The 15,762-nt window shown below is 34.8% G+C and overlaps 1 protein-coding gene across 11 annotated transcripts in view; it reads right to left on the bottom strand.

The window, feature by feature from the left end:
* Positions 1–15,762, bottom strand: part of LOC127867368 (LITAF domain-containing protein-like) — a 39,381-nt gene that overhangs the window by 17,839 nt on the left and 5,780 nt on the right. For 2 of the 11 annotated variants that reach the window (XM_052408461.1, XM_052408456.1), the window contains exons 3-6: positions 9,192–9,218; positions 6,650–6,673; positions 2,544–2,564; positions 1,211–1,231 (exon numbers count right to left, since the gene is read on the bottom strand). In XM_052408461.1, the coding sequence (XP_052264421.1) occupies positions 1,211–1,231; positions 2,544–2,564; positions 6,650–6,673; positions 9,192–9,218 (93 nt within the window). The remainder of the gene's footprint in view (positions 1–1,210; positions 1,232–2,543; positions 2,565–6,649; positions 6,674–9,191; positions 9,219–15,762) is intronic. The other 9 variants (XM_052408464.1, XM_052408458.1, XM_052408463.1 and 6 more) reach the window with 5 other exon arrangements.

Genomic DNA, 15,762 nt, shown 5'->3' with positions numbered 1-15,762 from the left:
AACCTAATGTGAATAAAGTTACTCATAACTGGTAATTATCACTTCACTATGGTGCAAATAATATTTATCATCTTATTTTATTCAGAACTAGTGTTTGCTCTTAAGGTTTTGATCTCATACTCTAAAACCTAATGTGTTCTATACCAAAATAATAAACAAAAGAATCAAATGGAAGCTGTCTCATTTTTGTTCATTAACCCATTTATGCCTAACGTATAGATAAAAAGGCCTTAGCAAACAGAGAAGACCCAGATGAGACGCCGCATGATGCGGTGTCTCATCTGGGTCTGCACAGTTTGCTTAAAGGAATTTCTGTAAGAAATATTCTAAATATAGAAATAAATATACTAGACATCCCTATTATTGGGAATATATTGATCCAATTTAGAAGGATAGGAGAGTCCACTGGGCATAAATGGGTTAATACTGGATCTGTTCTCTCTTTTTTATAAGAAATTTCAGCTTTGATCATTTGATTTATCTATGCATGTGAATATTGGAATATAGAATGGGGATATGTGACTATTGATGCAAGTAGCTGTACACTAAGTGTCAATCAGAGTTTTTCTATTATAAGTGTATTAAACAGTCATCCAATAATTAATTATGCCCACATTTTACGATTGATCTATAAGTGCATGGCCTTAACCAATTAGCTAGGGGCACAGTTACACAACGATCATAACTTTTTGTAAATATGATCAAATTTATAATATTTTATTCCTGTAAAATTGTGTTCCAAGAGAACAAACAGCAATTATTGAAAGTCTTCATGTGATTACTTTGCTATAGTAAAGTGTGGTTAAAAAGGAAATCACAAAACAGTGCAATGTGCCAGGTATTTATAGGAAATGATGCACACATTTAATAATCCTGATACCTCCTATCAACAGCCAGTGAAATTTCAACTTTTTAAAAGCAACTTTCAAAGAATTTGTTCAAATAAAGAAAATATTACCAATGGAAATCAATAACACAGATGGTGACTTATAAATTACCATTTAAACATTTGAGCTTTGTGTTTCTCTGCTGAACACATTATAATACAGCTTAAACATTATGTTAGCACTAGAATACAAATAAATTGACATTTGTGTACTCCATACATGCTGGTTTAATTATAAGGTAATCTGACACTTTTTTGTGTGTATTAATAAAACAGGAACTGAAACTGAGTAACACATTCCAAGGACACAACAATCCATCTTACCTCCGTATTGGGGTGCATAACCTAATAAACAAGAGACACAGTTATTAATTGTTGTGTTTTTTATGGAAGGTAGTCATTTACAGTTGAGCATAAAGCAAAATTGCAATCATGGGAACACGAATATTAGGCAATTACTCTCTGAAAGATCAATGGTCCCGAAATGGCTTCACAATATCCACATGACTTGTTTGTAGGGAATATGCCAATACGTATGATTGATCTGTCACTGACAGTTTCGGAGCCAGCAACGAATAGAAAATATCAGTACTCTCTCAACCATTATTTGTACAAAACAACAAGACAACAATTATGTGCATGTCTGTGTTTTAAGAATCAAGTGTCATCAGAAACAGATCATTATACAATGTATGTGCTTAAATTTGCCCAACACATTCCATGGAAACATATAACAAAACAAATTTGAAGTAAAAATAAACACAAAATACTTTGGACCCCATTTTTACAGACTGGACCCATGAAACTCATTTACTTGCATAATAATGAGGATCCATAAACTTTCAAACAAATGTCCGCCCATGTTTTATTGTAATGCTAGGGACATGTATAACGGATTTACGGGCAACATGCTGTTTTCATAAGATTACCATTCTTTTCTAGATATTTAAAATCTATCGTACACAATTTATGGTCCTGACAAGCCCTTTTTACTGTTCTATACACTTCTTGTACCCATTTTTATTTGAAAACCAAATTGAAACTGACTTTTAGTTACTGTTTATCTGTAAACATATCCTATAAAGGCAGTCACGCATGCACCCATCAAAGGTTTAAGACTGGTGTACAGAGGATAATACGATATATATCTGCTGCAAATGTTAACATGTTTACTTCTTTTACATATGTTTATATGTTGTCTTTACTATAATAAATCAGTGATTAAAACCTGATATCACACAAATTTTGGGAAGTGTTTAAACTATTTATAGGAAATGTTGAAGAAGATAATCATAGAACCGGCTAAATATAACAAGTGAAATTACAAGTCTTTGACTCAACTGTCAAACTTTTTAGAAATTAAGTGTTAAAATTTTACATTAATGGGTGGAGATTGATGGAGACTTTAAAATGCAGTGTAAACATTTCAGATTTTTGTTTTTCTGCAAAACGCACAATTGTACTGCTTAAACGCGCTACTGTTCGTAGCAAGCCTAATATTTTTCTTAAAGAAAAGCACTGGAATACAAACTATCATACACTGATACTTCATACATGCAGGTGTAATTATAAGGTAATCTGACATTGTCGCATAGGTAATAATTAACAATTGCTCGAACCTAACAACGCATGCCAAGAACACAACGGTCAACCTTACCTCCATATTGGGGTGCATAACCTTATAAACAAGAAAGTTGTTTTAAAGATTTTTGTTTTGTTTCATAAATCAATCATTTATAGGGACGAATGGTAAGGACTGAGCAAATAACTCGCACTTTGCCTAGGTGAGCTAAGAATGAAGCCTACTGAACTACTGTAAATGTCTCCAAAAGGCATGTTAGTAACATTTTTGGCACCGCTGTTTGCTCAAATTTGCTAATGTGTTTCTAATTCTCTGTTAGGGATAAAATAGAAAATCATACAAAATAAATGAGACAATGTCATTCATAATGTGCTGATTCTTGTCAGCATTAGCATATTTTTTGTTCCTCCAAACTATGCTGTCTAATTAGCTGCTTTTTGGTTGTTGTTCAACCAATATAAAACCTTTTACAAAAAGGACAAACAATAAAAACAAGCAACAATGTTATAACATATAAGGTAGATGTTAGTAAAAAAAAGAGCACCGCATAACCGGTGCCGATGCTCGGCGGCGGATGCAGTTTTGAACAAGAGCACCGCCTTGCGGGTGCAGACCGCTCATCTATTTTCTTTTTAAAGGTGAAGGGACTCTCATTTTCAATCACAAAGGAGGGAGGGGTGGAGTGAAGAGGGGTGTATAGTGTGGGTGTGTGGAATTTATTACATTTTCTTCCAAAAATGCGAAAAAAAACGGAAAAAAAAAATTCGGGTGAAGGGGGTGGGGGGGGGGAGTGGGGGGGGGGGGATTCTTGGGTGCGATGGTTGGACGGTATTTCAAACATAAAATAATAAAACTAAATATTTGTGTTTTTTAACCGTTTAAAAAAAAAATAGGGGTGGGGGGGTGGGTATAGTGTGAGGGTGTGGTGGTCATTTGTGAGATGATCTTAAAAAAAAAAAAAAAAAAAAAAATTAGGGGGGAGGGGGGGAGGGCACATGGGATGGTTTGGGTGGAGTCGATTGTGGTATGTCAGGTAAGAGTAGTTTTGTCAAAGTATCAATCAAATCTAATCATAAATAAAGAAGTTATGGCAATTTTAGCATAATTTAATAATTTGACCTTGAGAGTCAAGGTCATTCAAAGGTCAAGGTAAAATTCAACTTGCCAGGTACAGTAACCTCATGATATCATGAAAGTATTTGAAGTTTGAAAGCAATAGCCTTGATACTTAAGAAGTAAAGTGGATCGAAACACAAAATTTAACCATATATTCAAAGTTACTAAGTCAAAAAAGGGCCATAATTCCGTAAAAATGACAACCAGAGTTATGCAACTTGTCCTTTTACTGTACCCTTATGATACTTTGCGAGTGTTCCAAGTATGAAAGCAATATCTATGATACTTTAGGGGTAAAGTGGACCAAAAAACTTAACCAAATTTTCAATTTTCTAAGTATAAAAAGGGCACATAATTCCGTCCAAATGCCAGTCAGAGTTACATAACTTTTCCTACACAGTCCCCTTATAATAGTTAGTAAGTGTTGCAAGTATGAAAGCAATAGCTTTGATACTGTAGGAATAAAGTGGACCTAAACACAAAACTTAACCAAATTTTCAATTTTCTAAGTATAAAAAGGGCACATAATTCTGTCAAAATGCCAGTCAGAGTTACATTACTTTGCATGCACAGTCCCCTTATGATAGTTAGTAAGTGTTGCAAGTATGAAAGCAATAGCTTTGATACTTAAGGAATAAAATGGACCTAAACACAAAACTTAACCAAAATTTTCAATTTTCTAAGTATAAAAAGGGCACATCATTCTGTAAAAATGCACGCCAGAGTTATCTAACTTTGCCTGCCCAGTCCCCTCATGAGAGTAAGTAGGTGTACCAAGTTTGAATGCAATAGCATTGATACTTTCTGAGAAAAGTGGACCTAAACGCAAAAGTTACCCAAAATTTTCAATTTTTTAAGTATAAAAAGGGCACATAATTCTGTCAAAAGGCAAGCCAGAGTTATCTAACTTTGCCTGCCCAGTCCCCTCATGATAGTAAGTAAGTGTACCAAGTTTGAATGCAATAGCATTGATACTTTCTGAGAAAAGTGGACCTAAACGCAAAACTTAACCGGACGCCAATGCCAACGCCGACGCAGACGCCAAGGTGATGACAATAGCTCATAATTTTTTTTCAAAAAATAGATGAGCTAATAAATGAAAGCTTGTCAGATTATTTTTTTTTAGAGGTCACAGTGACCTTGACCTTTGACCTAGTGACCCCAAAATGGGTGTGGTGTGTAGAACTCATTAAGGTGCATTTACATATGAAGTTTCAAAGTTGTAGGTGGAAGCATTTTGATTTTATAGCCAATGTAAAGGTTTTAGCGCGACACGGACGGCGGACAACGAGCTGGCTATGACAATACCTCGGGTTTTCTCCGAAAACAGCCGAGCTAACAACAGAATCGTCCATATACTTAATAATTTCATATTTTTTCACTGTATCTTTCTTGAATTTTTATTTCAAGGAAAATCTAACTAAAACATGTTATCTTACTCAAACATGTGTAGTATTATCAGAATTTATAACAAAAACCAACCAAAACTACAGGGCTCGAATTTAACTTTTTGTTCTACTTGCAAAACATTGCGAGCAGCTTTAATACTAACTCGCAAAATCAAAAACATTCTCGCAAGTTTTAGTTTTATATTAAGTACTTTTTTCCACTTTTTATTTCCGTTGTTTTTTTTTAACTCAACGGTTAACTTTGCTTTATCTTCCGTATTGTTATTTCCGTCTGTGGGCAACAAAAAACTAGTTATTTTTCGCTTCGACGCCATGCCTGTTCAAGTTCAATGAACACGTGTGAGTAATCGACTGTTTCACGTTCTCTGTACCAATACCATCCGCATATCTGTACTATAAGTATATCAGTCTACATAAAAGGTGCGCGCTTAAGCATACGGGTATTCGGAAGTTCTATAAATTGACCTACGATTTAGTGTTCATGACGTCGAGCGATTTAAGCAATATTACTCTTTTTTTCCGCGTAGTTGTATTAAGCCAGCTTTTCACCTTACCTGACCTGTGTAAGTGTCCAATAAAATTCAAATAATATTTCCCGCGGCTAGGTACGAATGAATACACTTCATTTATTCCATTGGCTGCTTTGAGTATACCACCAGAACATTGGAAACATATCCGTGTTTTTGTAACACTGTTCTACTGCATGAAACAATTTTATCTCTAATGAAAAGGCTTAATAGATAGAACAGTTTTACACTCAATTCTCGACATCAATACAGTTTGTGCGTGCACCTTTTATTTTCATACAATTACCAGCGCAAAAGCGTTTCTTAAAGGCTATGTTCTCATATTTAGTGCTTACTTTCATATTTGTAAACATGTAAGAGTATAAAGAGCAGTGGAAGCAAGGCCTCACTTTAATGGATTGCATTTCAACCCGAGAGGTATCGAGTTTATATACAGGTCATCACCGGAGTTCGCGACCAGTAAAATAATTGTTATATAATAAAGACGCTATCCGTGAACTAGGTGACCTGGAATTTTCTTTAGACCAGAAATATTATGGTATGTAAATAATAGATTCTTAATGTGTTTTCAACAATACAAGGATAAAAATTATTTTTGATTAATTTAACAATAATTATTCCACCATATTGACTAATGTATTAAGCACGAGCGCGATGATTCTCGATATTGTTAATAATCGATTCAAATGGCAATGCACGACAAACAACTAAAACAGGTTTGTTCGAAGAACGCGCCTATAAATACGGATACTTCGCATGTGGCCGGTTGACTCATATCTTTTAATTTCACTTCCATTCTTCTTTTGGTTTTCTGTTTTGTTTCTATAGGTTTATGACCAGCAATATGTAATCATGTAAAATAAGCCGCGAAAACTCCGCGTAACATCCCGTACTGCGTGTGATGCAGCTAAGAACTGCACAGAAAGACATTCGCTATCCTTGATCTCATTCATTGAACTATCAACGCCGTATATCTTTTTTAAAGATATTTCTTGTTTCACTATTTCTTTACTCGCAAAAAAATACTAGTGGCTTAAAACTTAACTCGCAATCGGTATTTTTCACTCGCACGTTGCGAGTGTGCGAGTGTTAATTTCGAGCCTTGAACTACCACAAACATCTCACTCACCGGGTTGACTGTACTGTGCAGGGCCTGTTATACACAAAAAATTATAACAATCAATATATGTATGGGCTGTGCTCTGTGAAAAGGGGATTTCATGCATGTGCGTGAAGTGTCGTCCCGATTAGCCTGTGCAGTCCGCTAAGAACTGCTAAGACTTGCTAAGAAGAGACTATCTTTAAATAAAAAAATACAATAAAAGCATAGTGTCCTCCCTGATTAGCCTGTGCTGACTGCACAGGCTAATCTGGGCCTACACTCTACGCTCATGCGTTAAACCCCATTATCATAGAGCATGGCCCATACATAGATATAATTAAGTAAATAACAAGTAAAGAACATTTTTCCACAAAAGCAGTTAGTGAAACTGTGCAATTATTACATACATTCATAACATGAATACACAATCAAGTATAACCCTCAAGCTAATCTTGCAAAGCTGTTAACATTCCTTGTCCAAAAGCATTACATGAAGGAAGATTGTATTTCATTTTATTTGTGGAAATATAAAACAAAAATTTTTCATGATTGAATGTTAGTCCTTCAGTGCTTTCCACAGGATGTTTGTCAGGCGCCCCAGGGCTGATAGGGGTGGTTCGGGGTGTCCCCTCCCGACATTTTTTTTTTAATTTAACGTGTCAATTCACTGTCTGTGGTGCGTTATAACTCAAAGAAAAACAGGGCCAAAAGACGTCATTTGGTGTGCTATGATGCACCAAATCAAATTTCAAGAAAATGCCCTAGTCATTTAAAAAATGATATATATATAAATATATATATTGTTTTTATTGTTAAATTGTTTTAAAACTTTACCGCACATATAGTAAAATCCCATCTTGAACGATTCCCCAATGCATCCGTTTCAACCCGACTCTATTACTGTATACTTACTACTTTTCAAGTTTCTATTTATTACCCGATTATCCCGTTTATTCCGTTTTTCATAAATCACTTTCTGGTAAATATTTACGATAAAAGCTCTCAATTATTTATTTAACACAAACCTTTCCATTTTTCTATAGTATCAAATAAATGTTAAGTGACTATTCATAGATTTGATGAAAAATTGCTTCTGAACATGTGTCAATCCCCTGATGTGTTGTGTTCTTGTTAAAACGCTCAATACACGCACAATACACATGACGCGACGTTGTACATGCTGCATAATTTTCGCGCTCTTTTCAATTGAAAAAAGATTCGACACAAAATAAATTTGCACTGCTAATTTGAAGCAAGAATATTTTAATGTTGCGGTAACATTTACATTCGGAAGTGTGTTTCGGATTAAAAACGCGTTAACATCGACTTACAGGAATGGGTTTCGGATTACAAATTTAATTATTCCCATTTGAGATTTAAAATATTAACAGTTGCGTTATGAATTCAACGATAATTTGTTTTAACACTTTACGGGTCGAATAAATGTTTTGACGGAATTATGCATGAAATTTACGTTTTCCACGAGGATTACGTCCGGTTTCCATTATCAGTCTTCTAAGTATCGATTATCGGACGAAACATTTACAAGTGTGCGTAAATAATTCAACGAAAATTTGTTAAAGCGCATTATGTGTCAAATAAATGTCAGAAAAACGAAGTGAATCAGTTCTATAAATGGACATGATGAAATATACATGTACTGGAATAAAATTGTTATATCGCATAATTGTTACCGGGAGTTATTTGCACATCTTACTCGCTATAAGTAATTAATTGTTTACCACTTGCAATTAATTTCTCGTATTAATTATGAGTCATAGGTAACACTTGTTTACAGTAAAAAGTTGTGATGATGATGCCCGAAACCGTCTTTAATATACTGTACTGTACTAGTTACGGGTTTTATATTACGTAAATGGTTTGAACTTCTTGCAAATCAAGCTGTGATAAACTCTTACTTCGTGCCCGACGTCAATAAAAAATAATGGTCGATAGTTAACCCCGCCCTAATAAGCATTCGCGTAACCGATTGGACCATGAACATCACAGTTTGACAACTGGAGAGTTACCTGATACATCCTTGTCAGCATTTAAATGATTGTGTAATGTGGCTAGAATAATCGATACACGAGTCCCATCAGTGGATTATCCATTACCCCATGTGGTGTTTATGGTGATTACGTGTGAAAGTAGGTACCGAGTGCTCTTTTAAAACAGGAAATATTGATACACTGATAGAGAAACCTTGATTTTGTTTTACGATCTCCATTATCTTTTACTGAAAAATACACTGATCAGAAAATTTCAAGCGCCCCGGGGACTCTGATTTCGAAATTCAAGGGCCCCAGCGAGGGATCGTTAAATGTCCTGTGGAAAGCCCTGAAAGGAAACGGCAGTAATATGACAACATAACTATTATAGCCACATTCATAACATCAGTACTTTAAAGCAGCAATACTTAATACCTTTTTAAATACAAGCTTTATATCATAAATGGCTCATGACTAGGTTAGTTGAAGCAAACCCATAATGACTTTCATACCATATTTGTGGTTAATTCAAATATACTCATTTACTCATTATTAATAGTTTCATAAACTTCCATTACCTGGGGCCTGTTGGGGGTATGCAGGGTCTGAAATGAACATGAGAACATGTATAAATAAGCTGTGCTCTGTGAAAAAAGGGTTTACGCTTTCTCACTCAGAAGCAAAGTTAACCCATTTATGCCTAGTGGACTCTCTCATCCTTCTAAATTGGATCTATTTATTTCCAAAATTAGGGATGTTTAGTATATTTATTTCTATATTTAGAATATTTCTTACAGAAATTCCTTTAAGCAAACAGCGTAGACCCAGATGAGACGCCATTGCATTTTTTCCAGACACTAGGCATAAATGGATTTTAATGGCCTTGCTTATATGTTGTCTTTACTATAAGTGCAGTCAAAACCTGATATCACAAAAATGTTGGGAAAATTTTAACTATTTATAGGAAATGTTGAAGAAGATACTCATAGACCCTGCTTAAAATAACAAGGGAAATAACAAGTCTTTACCGGTAAGTGACTCATCTGTCATACTTTTTGTAAATATAGTGTTTAAATGTTATATACATGGATGGAGATTGATGGAGATTTTAAAATACAGTGTAAACATTTCAGATTTTTGTTTTTCTGCAAAACGCAAAATGGTACTGCTTTAACACGATATGATTCGAAGCAGTTGTAATATTTTTCTTAAAATAAGCACTGGAAAACAAATTATCTGACATTGAAACTTCATGCATGCATGTGTAATTATAAGGTAATCTGACATTGTTTCATTAACAAATACTCCAGTCCAACCTAATAACGCATGCCAAGAAAACAACAGTGACCCTTACCTCCATACTGGGGTGCATAGCCTTATTAACAAGAAAGTTTTCTTTAAAGATTTTTTGTTTGTTTCATAAATCAATCACTTATAGGGACGAATGGTAAGGACTGATAAAAAAAGTAACTCGCTCTTAACCCTTTCCCACTCTGATAGCAAAGGGAAAAAAGCTATGTGAAAACAGCATTAAACCAGAACAGCCTGAAAGTAACTCGCAGTCTGTTAAGGTTTTATGATGCTTGCTGCTCATCAGTAACTATTAGGGTTAGATATGAAGCCTTTAAAACTTGAATATAGAAAGAATGGTCTTTAATTAAATTTACATTTCTAAGGGACTTAAAATGCATCAAAATACGTTTCTAAGTGGTAAAGGGTTAAATGAGCGTTAATAGTTGTTCCAGAATTAACCTGCACACAGGCAAATTAGGGTTTATACTTTTGCTTATGTTGTAATTTTTGTTTGACGTCTCTTCTAACAAAAAAAACCCACAGTTAAAACGGAAAAAGTTATCGTTGATTAGCCACATGCAGACTGAACAGGCTAATCTGAGAATACAATTTTTAATGTTAAAGACTATGGTCTTACTTGAGTACATATTGACGAACTTTAAGAAATGTAACCCTCAACTGAGTTCAAGATACACCAATAGTCGAAGACTTGACCTGATTACCTAGTTTGTTTACCCCATGTGATCCAGATTCAATCATAGCTTTGATATTGTCAAGATAACATTTCATCAAAATTGAGTAAATGTGTCTTCTAGAGTGTTAACAAGGTTTTTTAAAATTTGACTCCGTGATCTAGTTAATTAACACATGTGATCCATATTTCTAACTGGCCCTAGATATTGACAAGATTAACACTGATTCTGAACAAGTTTCATCAAGATTGTGGCACAATGCGGCCTCTATAGTGGTTAGTAAGGCTTTTCTTATGTTAGAACATGACCTGGTTTTTGCATGAATATTACAATACTTAGAATCAAACTCAGTCAACCTTTTGTTAAGGTAAACATTATTATCAAGTTTCATCAACATTATGTCATATATAAGGCCTCTGGTATAAGTCGTACAAATTATAACAAGATTTTTCTACCATATGGCCTGTTGACCTTTTTTGATGCATGTGACCCAATTTCAGATTCGGCCTAAACAGTGTCAAGCAAACATTCTGTCCAAGTTTCATTAAGATTAAGTAATGAATATGGCTCCTTAGAGCAGTTACAAGGCTTATTCAAGATTTATCAATGTGACCTAGTTTTTAGACACACATAGTCTAGACTTGAATTCCTAGTTGATATAGTCAAGACAATCATTCTAACAAAGTATCATCAAGATTGAGTCGTACATGTGGTATCTAAAGTTGTACCAAGGTTTTTCTTAGATTCAATGTTGCTTTGGGACCTATGTGACCCATATCCAAACTATGCTTATATATTGTTAAGATGAACATTCTGAACAATGTCTAAAATGGTCATAAATAAGACATTTTTTCTAACATATAAATAAACAGGTGACCTTGTTTTTGGACGCATGTGACCCAGATTAAACTTCAGTTAAGATACCATCAAGATAAATATTTTGACCAAGTTTCATTAAGTCTTAGTCAAATATGTGGCCTCTACAGTGGGTACAATATTTTTCTAATATTTGATCTGGTGACTTATTTTTGGACACGTCTGACTCAGATTCAAACTAAGACTTGACATTTCCAAAATACACATTTTGGTAAAGTTTTATCAAGAGTGTGTCATAAATGAAGACTGCAGTTGTAACAAATTTTTTCTCACCTTTGACCTTAAATGCTCAGTTTTGGTCACAATTGACAGAGATTCGAACTCTGCCTTAACATTGTCAAGATAACCATTCTGGGGTCGCCGTGATATAATGGTTATGATCGATGTCCGCCTAGTGAACAGGAGGTCAAGGGTTCAATCCCCACTGTGGGAGCATGCTTAAGTTTTCCAATAAGACACCAAGTACTGTTCCTAGGCCCAGGAAAAGGACTTGAGAGCTTTTAAAATAATTAATAAGTACTTTCAATGCAATTGAGCTAGAATGAATAGGATGAAACTAAACTAATCCTTCTGACTAACTTTCATCAAGATTGGATGAAACAAGAGCTGTCAGAGGACAGCGCATGCGCTCGACTTTTCGAGTGCTTGACAGTATAATGTAAGCCATCATGGGGAAATTGTTCATATTCAATAATTTATTAGATAATCTTAAAAAAATAAAAAAAGGAAAAACATTTTTTTTTTGGGGGGGGGGGGGGGGGTTAAGAGGGGGTATAATGTGGGGTCTGGTCATTTATTAGACGATCTTTCGAAAATAAAAAAAGGAAAAAAACTATTTATTTTTTTTTGGGGGGGGGGCGCGGGGTGAGAGGGGGGTATAATGTGGAGTGGGGTAATTGATGATGTTTAAAAAAAAAAATTGGGGGGGGGGAGGGATTCTGGGTAGGGGCGTGGGGTATTGTTTGGGTGGAATCCATTGGTATTCAGGTAAGTGTTGTTTTGTCAAAGTAATAATAAAATGTGATCAGAAATAAAGAAGTTATTGCAATTTAAGCAAAATGTTCCATTATCTAAGTGTAAAAGGGGCCATTGTTATGTCAAAATGCTTGATACAGTGGTCTGCTCTTTATAGGTTGGGGTCATGTTGGTAAACAAGTATGCAACATATAAAAGCAATATGTCAAAGGATATAAGAAATATTTGGGGAAGTACGCAAACTTTAACATAGATTTATCAATAATATGCATATTCTAAGTATAAAAGGGGCAATCATTGTGACAAAATGCTTGATAGAGTTGTCTGCTCTTGTTTATAGGTCGGGGTGATGTTGGTAAACAAGTTTGCAAAATATGAAAGCAATATGTCCAGGGACAATGAAAATACATGGGGTAGTACGCAAATTTTAACATTTGCTGCATATTCTAAGTGGAAAATAGGGCCATAATTATGACAAAATGCTTGATAGTGTTGTCTGCTCTTGTTTATAGGTTGGGGTGATGTTGGTTAACAAGTATGCAAAAATATGAAAGCAATTTGTCAAGGGACAATGAAAATAATTGGCGTAGTACGAAAACTTTAACATTTGCACGCTTACGCTTACGCCTACGCCGGGGTGAGAAGGATAGCTCCACTATATATATTTCACAAGATACACATGCATGCCAAATATGAAGTTGCTGTGGTCAATATTAAAAAAGTTATGATAAAACTTTAACGAAGGTTAAAGTTTTAGGAAAGAAAAATACAATGATATTTGACCTTTGACCTTGAAGGATGACATTGATCTCGACTTTTCACCACTCAAAATAAGCAGCTCCATGAGATACACATGCATGGTAAATATCAAGTCGGTATGTTAAATTTTGCAAAAGTTAGCAAACTTTAACCAAGGTTAAAGTTTTGGACAGAATGACAGACAGACAGACTGGACAAAAACAATATACCCCCGTTCTATCAATACAAAGGCATAAAAAACAACAGATTTGTTTGTCAGAAACACAATGCACCCTATTGCGCCGCTTTGAAATAATATTTCAATATATCATTTAGCAGGTTAAGAAAATATCTCCCTTTTAAAGCTTATTACTTCCCTTGGATTGTATTTGTTACTTTTAACCTTAAAGAATGTCCCTGATATTGACCTTTCACCACTAAAATGTGCAGCTTCATCAGATACACATGCATGCCAAATATCAAGTTGCTATCTTCAATATTGCAAAAGTTATTGCAAAACTTTAACCATGGTTAAAGTTTTGGGACAGAATGACAGACAGGCCAAAAACAATATGCACCCGATCATTCGATCCGGGGGCATAAAAAGCATACAAAATATGTAAGCAAAATCATGTTATGTTTGATGTCTTCTTCCCACTGTCAGCTTGTCTTCTATAGTTACAAGTCTGTCAATGACAAACCTGCATGCATTAGCAACATAAGTTATTTCAGGAAATTTCAATGTAAACAACATCATTCTGTTATTGATTTATTTGCATTAGTTGTCATAGATACATAGAAATGAAGCACTATAATATTAGCATACACCTTCTGAGTGAGAAGAAAGATACAAAGATAAAATTTATCAATACAGCTTTATACCAGTGCTCACTCTGGCCTTCAGAAAATAATAGCCATAATTTTTTATACTATATATATATACTTAAAAAACAAACATAATATCAGTGTGTCATTTTCTTATAAAATATTATCATGGCTTTACAATAAAGAATACAATAAATGTTGTGGGTGTGACTTATCAAACCAGATCTCAGCTACAGTTATATACACATAAGAATTAAGGGGCAGAGGCCCCAACCCACCCAGAGCCCTTACTTATTATACTATTCTTTTTTGTTTTTCCAATTGCAATTTTTGGTGAATACAACTCGAAATATTATAAACCACACCTTCCGTGTCACCGCATGTGTATTCGTCATTTTATTTTTGCTATTATGAACTTCGAAAATAAATCATAATCGACGAAAAAAATACAGTATCCGAAAACGGTAATCCGAAAAATTGTACGCGTTTTGCACATGAAATATTCATAATATAAAATATTAATATGCATAATCTAAAATATGCATATCGTTCGACTACTTTATCTCTTAATACGACGTTTGCCATCGGCCGCAATATTGTAAGCAGAGGCCAATATCAATTGTAAATGATTTATTCCAAAAATTACACTTTCGCAATGCCGATCATGTTTACATCAATTATAGTCACAGCGCGTGAGTGAAAATACACCACCTCAGTGTAATTCCAAACACGTGTTTCGTTAAAATTAGCTGGCCATGGCATATGCCGGGTCCCTTTGGGGATAACCAGGTTACCTGGTTAAAAATTGAAATCATTATGTTAAAGCAGACGACAAGCAGCGGTAATTACGGGGATACTTAGTTGATGGCGATTAAATTATTATTTCATCAAGTAATGTTCAACGTTTTCTAATTGCAGAAAAAACGGCGTGAAAAATAAAACCAGCCGACAATATAAAGCGGCGATTTCATGACGATCAATTAATAATTGGCGCAAAATTAACAAAAATCTAACAGTTACCGATAATTGGTAAAGCACGGAGAGATTAAAAATGTTTTTTTTTTCCGAAATATATCACTGCTGTCGGACACTGATTGAGAAAAACGCTCTAGGCCACAATGTCGCAAAAGTTACTGACGCGTGTCTGACAATACACAGGGTCGAGTGTGTACACAGGTAATCTCGTTATCGCTTTTTCCTGCTTGATAGCCCGATTTGCAGGCGTTTCCCATGCTTCGGACAACATTTAAAGGCAATTTGTTTTTTGATGTAGGCAGATAAAATAATCGCCATTTCTTCTAGACAATTTTAAGAAATAATAGCCAGTTGGATAAAATAATCGCCATTGGCGATAATGTCTGGCAGCAGCGTGAGCACTGTTTATACACACGTCAGTGTAAAGACAGGATTTAATCATGGAACCGCTCTTACATGTAAATAAAGAGCATCTTTAAGTATTTTAACCTCACTCTGGGAAAATGGGGTTTAATGCATGTGCATGAAGTGTCATCCCAGATTTGCCTGTGAAGTCTGCACAGGCTTATCTGAGATAATACTTTCAGCTTAAGTGGATTATTTCTTTTACTTTAGTGGATTTTTGCTTTGTAGACTTCCTTTAAACGTAAAATTCAATAAAAGCGGACAATGATGTCCCTGATTAACTTTTCCAGACTATACAGGCTTATCTGGGACAACACGCACATGCATTGAGCCCAGATTTCCCAGAACAAGGCTCCACTATTATAAACAT

Source organism: Dreissena polymorpha, chromosome 2 (genome assembly GCF_020536995.1).
Source record: "Dreissena polymorpha isolate Duluth1 chromosome 2, UMN_Dpol_1.0, whole genome shotgun sequence".
Lineage (NCBI taxonomy): Eukaryota > Metazoa > Mollusca > Bivalvia > Myida > Dreissenidae > Dreissena > Dreissena polymorpha.
This window is presented reverse-complemented; position numbering and strand designations above follow the sequence as displayed.